The 12,652-nt window shown below is 61.2% G+C and overlaps 2 protein-coding genes across 2 annotated transcripts; one reads left to right on the top strand and one right to left on the bottom strand.

Annotated features, from left to right (window-relative positions):
• Positions 1–580: 580 nt before the first annotated feature.
• GPR142 (G protein-coupled receptor 142) lies at positions 581–3,211 on the bottom strand. The gene is given in 3 exon segments (XM_055316266.1): positions 581–1,452; positions 2,126–2,284; positions 3,118–3,211. Coding segments are annotated over 3 exon segments (1,125 nt in total).
• A 4,956-nt stretch (positions 3,212–8,167) lies between these two features.
• On the top strand, positions 8,168–12,455 carry BTBD17 (BTB domain containing 17). Its single transcript, XM_055316253.1, is given in 4 exon segments — positions 8,168–8,221; positions 8,223–8,253; positions 9,600–9,876; positions 11,264–12,455. Coding segments are annotated over 4 exon segments (1,437 nt in total). The 3' UTR covers positions 12,339–12,455.
• The last annotated feature ends 197 nt before the right edge of the window (positions 12,456–12,652 follow it).

Below are 12,652 nucleotides of genomic sequence, written 5' to 3'. Positions count from 1 at the left end.
TGTCGCCCTAGGGCTGGGACATCTAATCTGCTTTAAAATCACCCCTTTTCCCAAGCAGCCCCCCCCACCACCTCACTGGGCCAAAAACTTTGGCTCCCCGGCCTCGAATACGCCTGGAATCCCACCTAGCTTCCTTGCATCCTGGCTTTGCCACCGAAGCCAGAGAAGTGATGACTCGGGAATGAAAGGTAAGCAATGGGGGGTGCGGAGGTGGGGTGGGGGTGGCTGGAAATGATTCATGTCCATCCATCCACCCACCCATCTTGCCGTTCATTCAGTCATCCAACCCACGTTCACCTAGCCTTCCTAACGTGCCAGGTGAAGCGTCCCTCACAAAGGAATGCCCGTAGCACCGGACACTTACTAACTAGCCTGTCCCTGACAGAGTCCTCTCCTTGTGCCAGGCAGTGGGGATTGCTGGTGAAGCTAAGGTGAGGGTTGGATAAATTGTACGCCCCTGCACCCGGGGAGCCACCCCCACAGGAAGGAGGCCCCCCCCCCCGTTTTAGTGGGCACACCACGAAGGCAGCAGTGCAGCTGGCCCTGAGCCACCTCCAAGCACCCTGGTTGGGCCCTTGCTCTACATTTCTGCCCCTTTGGGAAGGCCGGGAGGCTTGAGCACAGAGTCCGCCGCCGTGCCCTCTGGCCGCGACCCCAGGGTGCAGGGCAGGTGGGCGTCGTGGATGACCTCTCGGACGGTGGCCCGGAAAGTCTTGCTGACAAGGCAGTAGAGGCCAAAGTTGACGGCGGTGTTGAGCATGGCGGCCATGTTGGCCACGTCCAAGGCCAGGTGCACCCTCCAGTCCCGGTGGACAGGGGCCACGTACAGGTGGTAGAGCATGACAAAGATCCGGGGCGCCCAAAGGAGCGCGAAGAGCGTGGTGACGCCCAGGAGGATCGCCGTACTCTTGCCCACCCGGGGCCGCGGGCCACCGTGGCTCCTCCTGCGCAGCCGCCAGATGATGGCCGAGTTGGCGGCCAGGAAAACACCACAAGGGATGAAGTAGACGGTGAGGCAGTGGGCCCACTTGAGGACCTCGTCCAGCAGGCTGGGGGCGTCCGCGTCCCGCCACACGTCCAGCCACCAGTAGAAGGGGATGCCCGTCAGCAGGGCAGCTCCGAGGACGGTGGCGATGGCCCGGCGGCTCCGGCCCGGGGACGAGGCGGCCCGGTGGTGCAGGGGGTGGCACAGGGCGCTGTAGCGGTCGACCGTGAGCAGCACAGCGATCCACACCGAGGCGTGGTTGGCGGCAAACTCCAGGATGTTCGCCGAGCGCACCACGGCCCGGGGCACCTCGCGGGCCAGCACGGCCCCCTGCAGGAGGAACCCCACGAACACGATGACCACCTGCGTGACGATGTCCGAGGCCGTGAGCGCCAGAAGGTAGTAGTAGGAGGGCTTCCTGGTCCTGGCGGCCAGCCGGGCCAGGGCCACCGTGGTCAGGAGGTTGACTGATGACGGCAGAGGTCGCAGAGGGCAGAGGGCAGAGGCGTTAGAAGGGCAGCTCAGCCTACATTTCCGAGGCGTTATCATCGTCCCTCTCTGCCTGCTGGGCCGGGCTCCTCTTTTCCTCTTTCCAGATGCTTCTTAAAGCTCACTTTATCAGGGAGGCTAACCAGACCAGGCCTGCCCTGTCCATCCGTACACCACAGGCCACTGACTTCACCCCGGGGCAAGGCCTCTGCCTTACACACAGGCAGGGGTGGGTAATCCCCCAAGGCTGAGACCACCTGTCCTTTCCTGCCTCCACTTCCCCACCTGCCCCCTAGCTCTGTTGCTTTTGGAATCAGTGGAGGGTACGGGAAGCTTTCAACCAAGCAGCCCTACATGAGCCTAGTCAGCCGAGCACAGTACCCACTGCTGGTGGGGGGGGATGGGGGTGGCTCTCCCTTCTGGTGAAACCTCAGCTTTAGCCGCTGAGCACCCCAAAACCTGGCCGCTCACTTTTACTCCCCGCTATGCTTTGCTCCCCAAAGACCCGGATTGCCCTATAAAGTCAAAGGGTATCCTGGTGTCTAAGATTCTGGGTCTCAGGGGTCAGCACAGAGGATGGGCACCCACGGAAGGAGGACTCCTCCCATTTCTGCCCACCCCCAGCTCCCCAACCCCAGCTTCCCCACTCACCAGGCAGCCCCAGGCCCAGCAGGATGCTGTAGTAGATGACAGGGATGACACCAGCCACACACGGGGACCTCCCTGGGATTTCTGGCCAATGGCCCTCCAACTCCTGGCTTGGCCTACTGCCGTTGGCTGTGGGCAGCAGGGTCGCTCGGAGCGGGCCGGCTAGGGAGGGCGGAAGGGGGGAGTGGGGGTTCGAGCTTTAGGTCTCTCTCCAGCCTGCCCCTGCCCCTGAGATCTATTCACCCCTACTCTCTGAACACACCCTGGTCAGGCCCAGCAAATGACAATCCCTACGGCCTGGTCCACCCCACCCCTCCGTGGCCTGACGCCCCTGTTAAAGGGAAGAAGTCCTCCGTGGCGTTTTTGCTGCCGTGGACACTATTTCTTCATTGTGTTGCTGGAGGTACCCCTTCTGCCTGGGAGGCAGGGCCCTGAAAGAGGCTGCAGGCACAGTCAGGGGGGCAGGGGGGCCCCGTTTCAGCATACAGATTCCTGGGGCTCTGCAGGCAGGCTGCGCGGCGCTCCAGAGCGGGGCTGGGGCAGCTGTGTCTTTAGTGAGCGGCCCGGGTGATTCTCACCCACGGTGACTCACAGCGGCCACCCGGCTCTCCTCAACAGCTGCCTCGTCTCTACGGAGGGACATTACTAGGTTTCCTGCTCTTCGTCCCTAAAGAGCAGCCCTCCTCGTAGGTTAGCAATCCTGGAGCTGGGATGACCCTGGTTTTCAGACCGGGAAACCGTCCAAAGGCGTGAAGTGACCACATACTCTGGCCCTTGCTCCTCTCAGCCCACACTTTAGGTTTTTGGTTTCAAGGTCCAGCTTTAGATTTCCTGCTGAAGCCCCCCACCCAGTCGTCCCTTCCCCTCTCCCCACCCCAGCTACACCTAGTTTCCCTGCCCCCCACTCATGGGTGTTCAGCTTCAAGCTTCTTGATTCCTCACCTGTTCCTCACCTGCCTGCCACCATCCTCCCACCCTCGTTCTGGATACTTTACCTGTCTCCTGCCCCTCAAGCGTCATGCTCCTGGGTCCCGAGTCCTAGGTCACCTCGTGGCTTTTCTGGGGGTCCACGCGGCTCCCTCCCGGCATCGCCAGCTCTCCAAGGGGTGGTTTGGCCCACGATTCTTCCCGCAGCACTGAGACTGAGCCGGTCAGTGCAGAGAGGTGGGGTGGTGGGAGGAGGGAGGAGGAGGAAGGAAAGGGTGGGGCCGAGGCTCAGGGGAATGAGTCTACACAGTGGATGCTGCCTGGAGCAAACTGGGATCCCCCAGGGTGCTCAGGCTGGGGGGGGGGGGGCTTGAGGAGGTGGCTGGCCTGGGGCTCTGGATAGGCTGCCCTGTGCCCCAGGGCACTCTGGGGACTGGCCTGGGCTCAGGCGGGGCATTGACACGCTGGGTGCCAGGACTTCAGGATGAGGCAGAAGGATCCCGTCTGTGTCATCAAAGAGAGAAGGGCATAAAGGCGGGAGGCGGGGGGGACCCAGTGCAGGGTAGGGGTGAGGCTGCCATGGGCAGAGCCCAGATCTAGAGAGAGGCCTCACACGCCAGGTTTGAAGGATTCAGTCCTACGGTGGAGGCAGGGGGTGGGAGGAGGAGGCTGCCTGGGGGGTTTGGGCCTGGAAGGGTGGCAGGAAGCCGTGGGCCGCGATGGCAGTGGCCATCAGGAGAAGCCTGACCAGGCCGCCAGTAGCCCTGGGAATCCAAGACCCAGAGGCCCCCACGAGCTGTTGTTTCCCTTGCTGTGGCGAAGTGGACCATTCCCCCAGGAATATGCAAATAAACAGCAGCAGGTGCAGCGAGCACTCTGGTGAGGCTGGAATCTGTGGCCACTGGCTCCCCCCAGCCCTGTGAGGAAATGACCAGTGCAGCCCACAGTGGGCGCCAGGGACAAAGACGTGGTGGCCTGACTCCAGTCAGGAATCACCTGCTGTGCCCATCTCTGGGAATGAGCAGAGCTTCTGGACTCCCTAAGATAGAGCCCAGGTCTGGCTCTGAGGGTCCAGCCCCAGCCCACTCCCACCTTCACACCCACCCTGGGCTAACACAAGGGACTTGTTGCCCCCTGGTGGCTGTGCTCTGACCCTGCACAACTCTGACAGTCCCCGGCCTTGGGCCAGGTCCTCTGGGTGGCAAGGTAGGACCAGAACCAGCACGACCCACTCAGATCCCCAGGCTGTGTCCGCCCAGGTCCAGGGAATTCCAGAAGCCCAGGTAATTCCTCAGGCCACCACCTCCCTGCACCAGGAGGCTGTGGGTGAACGAGGAGCTTGCTGGCAGCCACGTTGAAAGGACCAAGCGTGTTCCCGAGCACTTACTCTTGTTCCTACAATTGTCACCCTCACGGCAGCCCCACAAGCTAACCCTGGCGACCTCCATTTCACATAAGAGGGGACGGAGGCTCAGAGAAGTTCAGCAGCTTGGCTAGGGCCACAGAGCCACTGTGTGACAGTGGGAATTTGAATTTTTTAAATTTTATTTATTTATTTATTTATTTATTTATTTATTTATTTATTTATTTATTTATTTATTTATTTATGACAGTCACACAGATAGAGAGAGAGAGGCAGAGACACAGGCAGGGGGAGAAGCAGGCTCCATGCACCGGGAGCCCGACGTGGGATTCGATCCTGGGTCTCCAGGATCGTGCCCTGGGCCAAAGGCAGGCGCCAAACCGCTGCGCCACCCAGGGATCCTGACAGCGGGAATTTGAACTGACGTTTGTTGCTCCCCTAAAGCACTTGTCACTCCCTCATGCAACCTGTCCTGGAAGAACAGGTGCACAGGCAGGAAGAGGCCACGGAGGGCTCAGGCTTTTGGGAGGAGGGGATGTGGGTCATACAGAGCACTCAGATAGGGAGGGGCATTGCAGTGTGTGTGTGGGGGGGTAGCGTGGTAGAGGTTGCTGGGGCTGGAGAGTGGATGTGCCACCATAACGGGACAGCCTGGCTTCCCGGAAGCTTTCAGTAGCCTGTGAGTTACTTCAGGGAAATATTCCTTTTTGTTTATTATTAGTGTGTGCCCCCCCACCCGAGTACACGGGCCTGGAACCTAAACTCATGATCCCCTGCTCCCCAGTCTAAGTGCTGAAGGCACCCCAGCTCAGGAAGGCAGATGTTACAGATGTAAGGGAGCCTGCACTCTAGGTAGGGCTGGGTCTGGGGGCCCACTGCTTTGGGGTGAGTATTGCCCCCATCCAGCGTCTGATCACCCATTCTGCAGATTCAGAAAACCTTCATCCTGCCCCAAGCTTGCGAGAATTTTCAGTGGCTTTCACAGCACTAGAAGTTCCTTGCCCATTGGGAATCACATCAGTCTGAAATAGCTTCGCATATAGGGATCCAGTGGAGGGTCATGGGAAAAAAAAAAAGTCAAGCAGAAAAGTGGCATTTGAACTCAGGCTGCCGTGAGATCTCAGACAAGTCACTCAGGTTATAAACACGCTTTGTCTCAGGCAGGAAGTAGCGCTCCTCTCTGGGAATTGTTCTGGCTTGTGAGCTCATCAGACTCGCTCTCAAGGAAGGATGGAGCTTCCAGATCCACAGGGCAAAATAAATCCGAGTGTCTCAGATCCTCGGTCTCAACGGCTGTGCAGGGCAAATGCCCTCCTTTCTCTCTCTGGCTCCAAGACTCTCGCACACTACACACATGATGCATGTGTATGTGCACACACACACACACACACACACACACACTCCAGCAACTCTCAGACTAAGAAGCGGAGAACAGAGAATGCCTATTTCTGGAAAGCCACTTTCCAAGTCATTAGAGGGGGTTCAGGGACAATGAAGTTAGCAATTTTAGGAGGTGGGGTTTGAGGTGACCCTTCTGAGTCGTCTTTTTTTTTTTTTAAAGATTTTATTTATTTATTCATGAGAGACACAGAGAGAGAGAGAGATTGAGGCAGAGACACAGGCAGAGGGAGAAGCAGGCTCCATGCAAGGAGCCTGATGTGGGACTCGATCCCGGGTCTCCAGGATCACGCCCCAGGCCGAAGGCAGGCGCTAAACCGCTGAGCCACCCAGGGATCCCCTTCCGAGTCTTCTTGGTAATCTGGGGCCGCCCGATCCCTGCACGCTGGAAATGGCATCCATCTAACTCCAGCAGGTAAATCTTAGCTTGGAGCGTACATGACAGTCACCCAACGTGCCTAGAAAATTACAGGCGTCCTGGCGTCTGAGTAGAGCACGAGAGATTGCGACACAGGTGGACTATACCTTCTAGAAAAGCAGATGTAGCCCCAGGGAAGCTGGAGTTATGACAAGAGTTTACTGAAAGCCAGGTTCCCGAGTACGGGGTTCTCTTACCAAAGTCTCTTTATCGACGATAACGTTCTTCCCGGAAAGCACTGCGCGTGGAAGCAGGGATGCTCCGAGGCCCAGAACCCCCTCACACTGCGCCTCTGTCTTGCTGGGCCGGGCCGGGGAGGTGTACAGTCCACGGGAAGGGCAGGCAGGCAGCCAGGGGATGGTGGATTTGGACAAGGGGAGCCAGGCGTGAAGGTCAGGGCAGCCGGGAGGGGTTTCCGCTGGGCTGGATGGCTCCGTCTCTGCCAACCCGGACGAGGCAGGTGCCAGACCCAATTCTTGCTCTCTCTGCAGCTCTGGAGAGGGGGGGTGGAGCTGTCGGCGCCTCTGTGCCAGCCGGGAGCAGAAATCAATGCATGGAGCTGGTGCCTGGGATCCAGAGAGCAAGGGAGGGCAGGCTCCATCCCAGGTCAAGGACCCAGCCTTGGGGGAAACTGTGCTGGATCTCTGGGTCCATCGATTCATCGAGCTTAAAGGACTCCCTCCCTGGAAGAGCTGGGCCAGGCCCTACTTGCTGCCCAAAAAGGTGAGGCCTCGACAGGACACACGGACACACCTACTCCCCTTGGGCTCTTGACACCCCCCCCCCTTTTCCTTTGGATTTAGAAGAGCACTCCTCTGCACTAACCCAGTCGAGATGGTGACCTAGCTCTCTGCCTCAGTTTCTCCTACAGTCGGGGTGGGATGTTGGGTCTGCTGTGTGCATCCTTGGAACTCTGGGAAGGGAAGCCTTATATTTGGAAGTTAGAAGCTGGTAAAAGAAGCCTTCTAAGAGGTAAGCGGAGAGACCTGAGGCACTGGGGAAGGTGAATTAAAGGAAGTGACAGGGCAGACAGGTGGGTACTTCAGCATCTCCGGCTCCTAGCCCAGGTTTGTACTGGTTGGGGGGTGGGGGTAGGGAGTGCTCTCTGCCAAGGGCTAGCCTCTTGCAAGGTGGCCAGCCCGGCTCTGGGCAGAGCATTTCCCATGCATGGTGCACGGTGCAGGGTGCTAGTGCTCTGTGCCCGGCCCCACCATCCTAGCTCACCTTCATCCTGGGGGATGACGGTCACAGTCCCCAGGGGACCCTCCCCAAAGGCCCATCACCCTCCCCAGGGCATGCCAGGGCCGGCCTCAAAGGGGAACGTGAAAGGATCACCAGTTATCCCATGGGTCCCTACTGGAGACCCTTGCCCTGCTCTCTGAGAGCTAGGCCACCCCAAAATGGAAGAAGGGGAGGGATGGGGGCCTGAGCCGCTGCTTCCCACTTCTCCTCCAGGCCCTCCCTTTGCTGCCCGCTCACCAAGGCACTTTAGCCAAGCTGCTGCCAAGCACGCTCTGTGCCAGGACAGAGACTGGGCCTGGGGGTTGGGGGAGGGGACTGGGGACCCTCTGGGCCAGCAGCTGCCAGAGGTCCTGGAGCCCCTGGCCTGCCCTTTGGAGAGCCTAAACCCCCCAGGAGACAACCGGCTAGCTCTGCTGGGTGGTGGAAGACGTGGGGGAGCTCGCCGGATCTGTCCCCCTTGGGGGCCCGCGGGCCACACAATAGCCCCAGGCTGCTGCTCCCTGGCTTAAGTGGTTGCCTGGGCAACAACTGGGGCCAGTTTCCACCAATCCTCGGCAGAGGCTGGATGGGGGGAGGGAAGCTGGCCGGGAAGGGGGGCACCATCCCTTGTGCTGAATCCTATATAAGGAGGAGGGATGTGAGCGCAGTGGTCTGGGCTTCGCTGCCCCTCCAGTGAGCTCAGGGGCGGGGCACGAAGATGCTTCGCTTGGGCTGTGCCAAGCCTGGGTCCTGGGCCAGCTTCTGGGCCGTCCTTGACCTTGGTGGGTCTGGCCACTCGAGCCGGTGAGTGGGCAGTGGGTGGGGTGGGGTGGGGGTGGAGGGCAGGGAGGAGAGGCCGGACCTTTCGCCGGGAGGGGGCGGTGTCCAGCAGGCCGGGAGATTTGATCGCTGCGCCCGCCCGCCCGAGGAGGGAAGAAGGGCTGGGAGGCAGCAGGGGTCTTAGCGACAGGAAGACCAGCCCACCGCCCACGGCCGACAGGTGGCCCCAGGCAACCGTGGGATGTGACCGGCCTACCCACCTGGCCCTCACCCTCCCCTTCTCCTGCTGCCTCCCTTTCTGTTACACACAGATGCCCTGCTCTCTGGTTGTCCCCACGGGCCAGGGGCCTGCGCGTGTGCGCGTGTGTTCGGGGGGTGCTCGTCCGCTGCTCTCAGACACCCACTTAGTCTCCCTCTGAGGCTCCTCACACTGTCCTCTGCTTGGGGAAGCGGCTGGCAGCGTTTCCTGTCACTGAGTTCTCTGTGACAGGAGTGCATGTCCCCATCTGACCCTCACACATCCCTGGAAGCCCAAGGACCTGGGGTGGGCAGCCTGGAAGGGAGAGGCCGGGCTCGACACTCAGGTCCCGTGAGAGTCCCCTTCCAGCACCAGCACGTCCTCTGTGTCTTCTCTGGTCCCCCCACAAGCCACCTGCTGCGAGTGGACTTCAGCCTCAGAGGTCAGGACCCAGGAGGGCAGCTGGGCCTGGAAACGGCTTCCCCTCATGCTCTGCCTCCGTCGTCCCACTTGTGCTCTGGTCCCTCCCGACCCTCACTGCTCCCCGCACCCCCAGCCCATCCTTTTCTAGGGCCTCTGCAGGGCTGGCGCATGTCCTCTGGCTGGCTCCTTCCGTCACTTCCTCAGGGAGCCGTCTAGGATTTCTGCACCTCAAGCAGCCCTATCCTGACTACCGTCACTTCCTTATTTATCACAATCCCAAACTAAAGTGCTTATTTGTGTACTTACCGGCTGTCTAAGTTGCTGGTTGGTGCTTTTCTCAGGAGGTGAGCGCGGTGGGGTTCCTCGTCTGGTGCTCTGGCATCACGGAGACCAGTTTCCGGGCATTCTGTCCCACACTGGTTCATGATCTCTCCTCGCCAGGAATCTACCCCCCTTTTGCAGAGCATCCTCTCAGGGGCTGCTCAGAAAAAGGTTCATAAGCTTCCCCACTCGGGAAGTGCTTGTGTGCGTGCACGCTTACCTCTGCGTGCTCCAGGGGCAGAGACAAGTATGCACACAGCCTCCCCAGGCCCAGCCGCCCTCTGCCCACACCCAGGCACATGCGTCCCCAGCTGGTCCCTCTGCACCCCTGGCTGGCACCCCCGGCCCAGGGGCCTTCTCAGCGGTGCTGCCTTCCTTCCTGCTGCAGCTCAGAGAGCCGATGTTGGTGGCGAGTCCACGGGCACCTCCATCAACCACTCCCAGACGCTGCTCCAACGCTTGCAGGAGCTGCTGCGGCAGGGCAATGCCAGCGACGTGGTTCTGCGGGTGCAGGCCGCGGGGACGGACGAGGTCCGCGTGTTCCACACGCACCGCCTGCTGCTGGGCCTACACAGTGAGCTCTTCCGGGAGCTGCTGAGTAACCAGAGTGAGGTGGTGCTTCAGGAGCCCCGGGACTGCGCTGCTGTCTTCGACAAGTTCATCAGGTGGGCGCGGATTAGGGGAAGCCTTCCTCCCTTTCCCGGGCCCTGGCTTCTCCGCTCACCGGGTCCCAGAAGCCCTGGCCTCTCAGAAGACATTATGTGCATCCCCCAGAGGTCCATCCCCCAAGGTCTTCGCTTTTATTCGTCCCCTCTCCCCCTGCCCTTCCCACGAATCCAGCCTGACTCCTTGCCCTTGCCTGCAAGTCCCGTTGGCTCTGATGCCAGCTACCAAGTGCTCTCAGAGCTGTTTCCAAACCTGGTGTTGAGAGCTTTTAAAAACTGCAGATTCCCGGACCCTGGTCTCGGTCATCCGCTTCAGGTCTGGGGTTGGGCTCGGCAGTGATTTTTTTATTTTTTATTTTCAGGCCTCCGTGTGGTTTTAGCGTCTGGCCAGGTTTCCAACTGCAGGGCCAGGGGGAATAAGCCAGTGCTCTCACTCTCATCTCCTGCTCCCTGCCGGTGTGCTGTATGGGATGGGTGGGTGGGGGCACCATTCACACTCTAGTCAGAGCAAGTAACCTTGTTTTAACGGTTTAGACAAGATGGCTGCAGAATGCCAGGCAGCAGGAAGAGGCATAACACAGAAGGGGAAGGGTCTTCCCCCCCACCAGTCAGTTCTTTCAAAGAGGTCTTCTCCCAACCCCATACTGTGCCTCTGCTGAAGGTGATTGGCTAGAATTTAGTCACATGGCCATGTCCACTCTAAAGGAGGCTTAGAGTCATCTTTTATTCCCAGAAGCAAATAGTTGGGCTAAAATGCAGCCAGAAGGAGGAGCGGGGCGGGGTGGGGGGGTGTTGGTGCAGCTCTCTCTCCCGGCAGCTCTTGCCACATCCCCATGGAGCGTGGGGCCTGGCAAGAAGGGTGAGCGGAGGGATGGGAGCAGATGGGGACAGGGAGTGAATGAGCAAGAGCCACACCGGAAGAGATCCAGGGAGAAAGATGAGCTTGCAAGAAGGAGGGGGGGGGGGTAGAGGGAATTAACCTGTGTGGAGGGCCTGCTTTGTAGCCAGTCCAGTTCATTCTCCCCCAGCTGTCACAACGACCCTGGTAACCCCTCTCCCCGGACGATTAGCAGAAGGTTCAGTGAAGTTAAATGACTTGAGCACAATATGGATCTGAGCTCGGGGCTGTGAAGCCCAGGACCGGTGGAGCCTCGTCTGTCCTGTAGCCTAAGGCTCAGGGCCTAGTAGATGCCCAGTAACGACGCATCCTTTCCGTGTCCCCCCCAAGAAACGGTCCTTGAGAGGAAGATAGGAAGCCTCATGGGTGGGTGGGTGGGGCTGACCACAAGGCTCTCCATCCAAGGCTGGGTCCCCTTTGGGGGGGTGTCTAGGGGCATGGCGGGGGGGGGCGCCCTGACCCTGCCCCATCTCTGCGCCCCTCCCGCAGGTACCTGTACTGCGGTGAGCTGACCGTGCTGCTGGCCCAGGCCATCCCCCTGCACCGGCTGGCCACCAAGTACGGCGTGGCCTCCCTGCAGCGCGGCGTGGCCGACTACATGCGGGCGCACCTGGCGGGCGGCGCGGGCCCTGCGGTCGGCTGGTACCACTATGCGGTGAGCACCGGGGACGAGGCCCTGCGCCAGAGCTGCCTGCAGTTCCTGGCCTGGAATCTGTCGGCCGTGGCGGCGAGCGCCGAGTGGGGCACAGTGAGCCCCGAGCTGCTGGCGCAGCTGCTGCCCCGCTCGGACCTGGTGCTGCAGGACGAGCTGGAGCTGTTCCACGCGCTCGAGGCGTGGCTGGGCCGCACCCGCCCTGCCCCGGCTGTGGCCGAGCGCGCGCTGCGGGCCATCCGCTACCCCATGATCCCGCCGGCCCAGCTGTTCCAGCTGCAGGCGCGCTCGGCCGCCCTGGCGCGCCACGGCCCCGCGGTGGCCGACCTGCTGCTGCAGGCCTACCAGTTCCACGCCGCCTCGCCGCTGCACTTCGCCAAGTTCTTCGACGTCAACGGCAGCGCCTTCCTGCCCCGCAACTACCTCGCGCCCGCCTGGGGCGCCCCGTGGGTCATCAGCAACCCGGCCCGTGACGACCGCAGCACCAGCTTCCAGACACAGCTGGGCCCCAGCGGCCACGACGCGGGCCGCCGGGTCACCTGGAATGTGCTCTTCTCCCCGCGCTGGCTGCCCGTCAGCCTGCGGCCCGTCTACGCGGATGCCGCGGGCACCGCGCTGCCCCCCGCGCGCCCCGAGGATGGCCGGCCGCGCCTGGTGGTCACCCCGGCCAGCAGCGGTGGCGACGCAGCCGGCGTGAGCTTCCAGAAGACGGTGCTGGTCGGGGCGCGCCAGCACGGCCGCCTGCTGGTGCGTCACGCCTACAGCTTCCACCAGAGCAGCGAGGAGGCCGGCGACTTCCTGGCGCACGCGGACCTGCAGCGCCGCAACTCCGAGTACCTGGTGGAGAACGCCCTGCACCTCCACCTCATCGTCAAGCCCGTCTACCACACCCTCATCCGGACCCCCAAGTAGCCAGGCGGGCCGCGGCGGGGAGGGGTGTGCACCATCCGGAGTGCTCACGCCGGTCCCCTGGGTGGCCCGGTGCTGGTGGCCTCGGAGCTGGGGTGCAGGGTGGTGCAGCAGGTGCCCCGTTTCACAGCTGCTTCGGAGGCCGCGCTCTTGGTTGAATAAATCGATGCTCAGAGAGCGGAGGAGGGGATGATTGTACCACCCAGTTCCAGGTAAAAGCAGCCTTCCTAGGTATGGGGGTTCCCCCATCTTTCATTAGCTTTTACCCAGGGCCCCCACCCCCACCTGGAACAGGGCAGGTAAGAGCAACCACATGG

The sequence above is a fragment of the Nyctereutes procyonoides genome, unplaced genomic scaffold (assembly GCF_905146905.1).
Source record: "Nyctereutes procyonoides isolate TBG_1078 unplaced genomic scaffold, NYPRO_anot_genome, whole genome shotgun sequence".
NCBI classification, from domain to species: domain Eukaryota; kingdom Metazoa; phylum Chordata; class Mammalia; order Carnivora; family Canidae; genus Nyctereutes; species Nyctereutes procyonoides.
The sequence above is the reverse complement of the archived record's forward strand: the minus strand, read 5'-3'. Positions and strand labels throughout refer to the sequence as shown.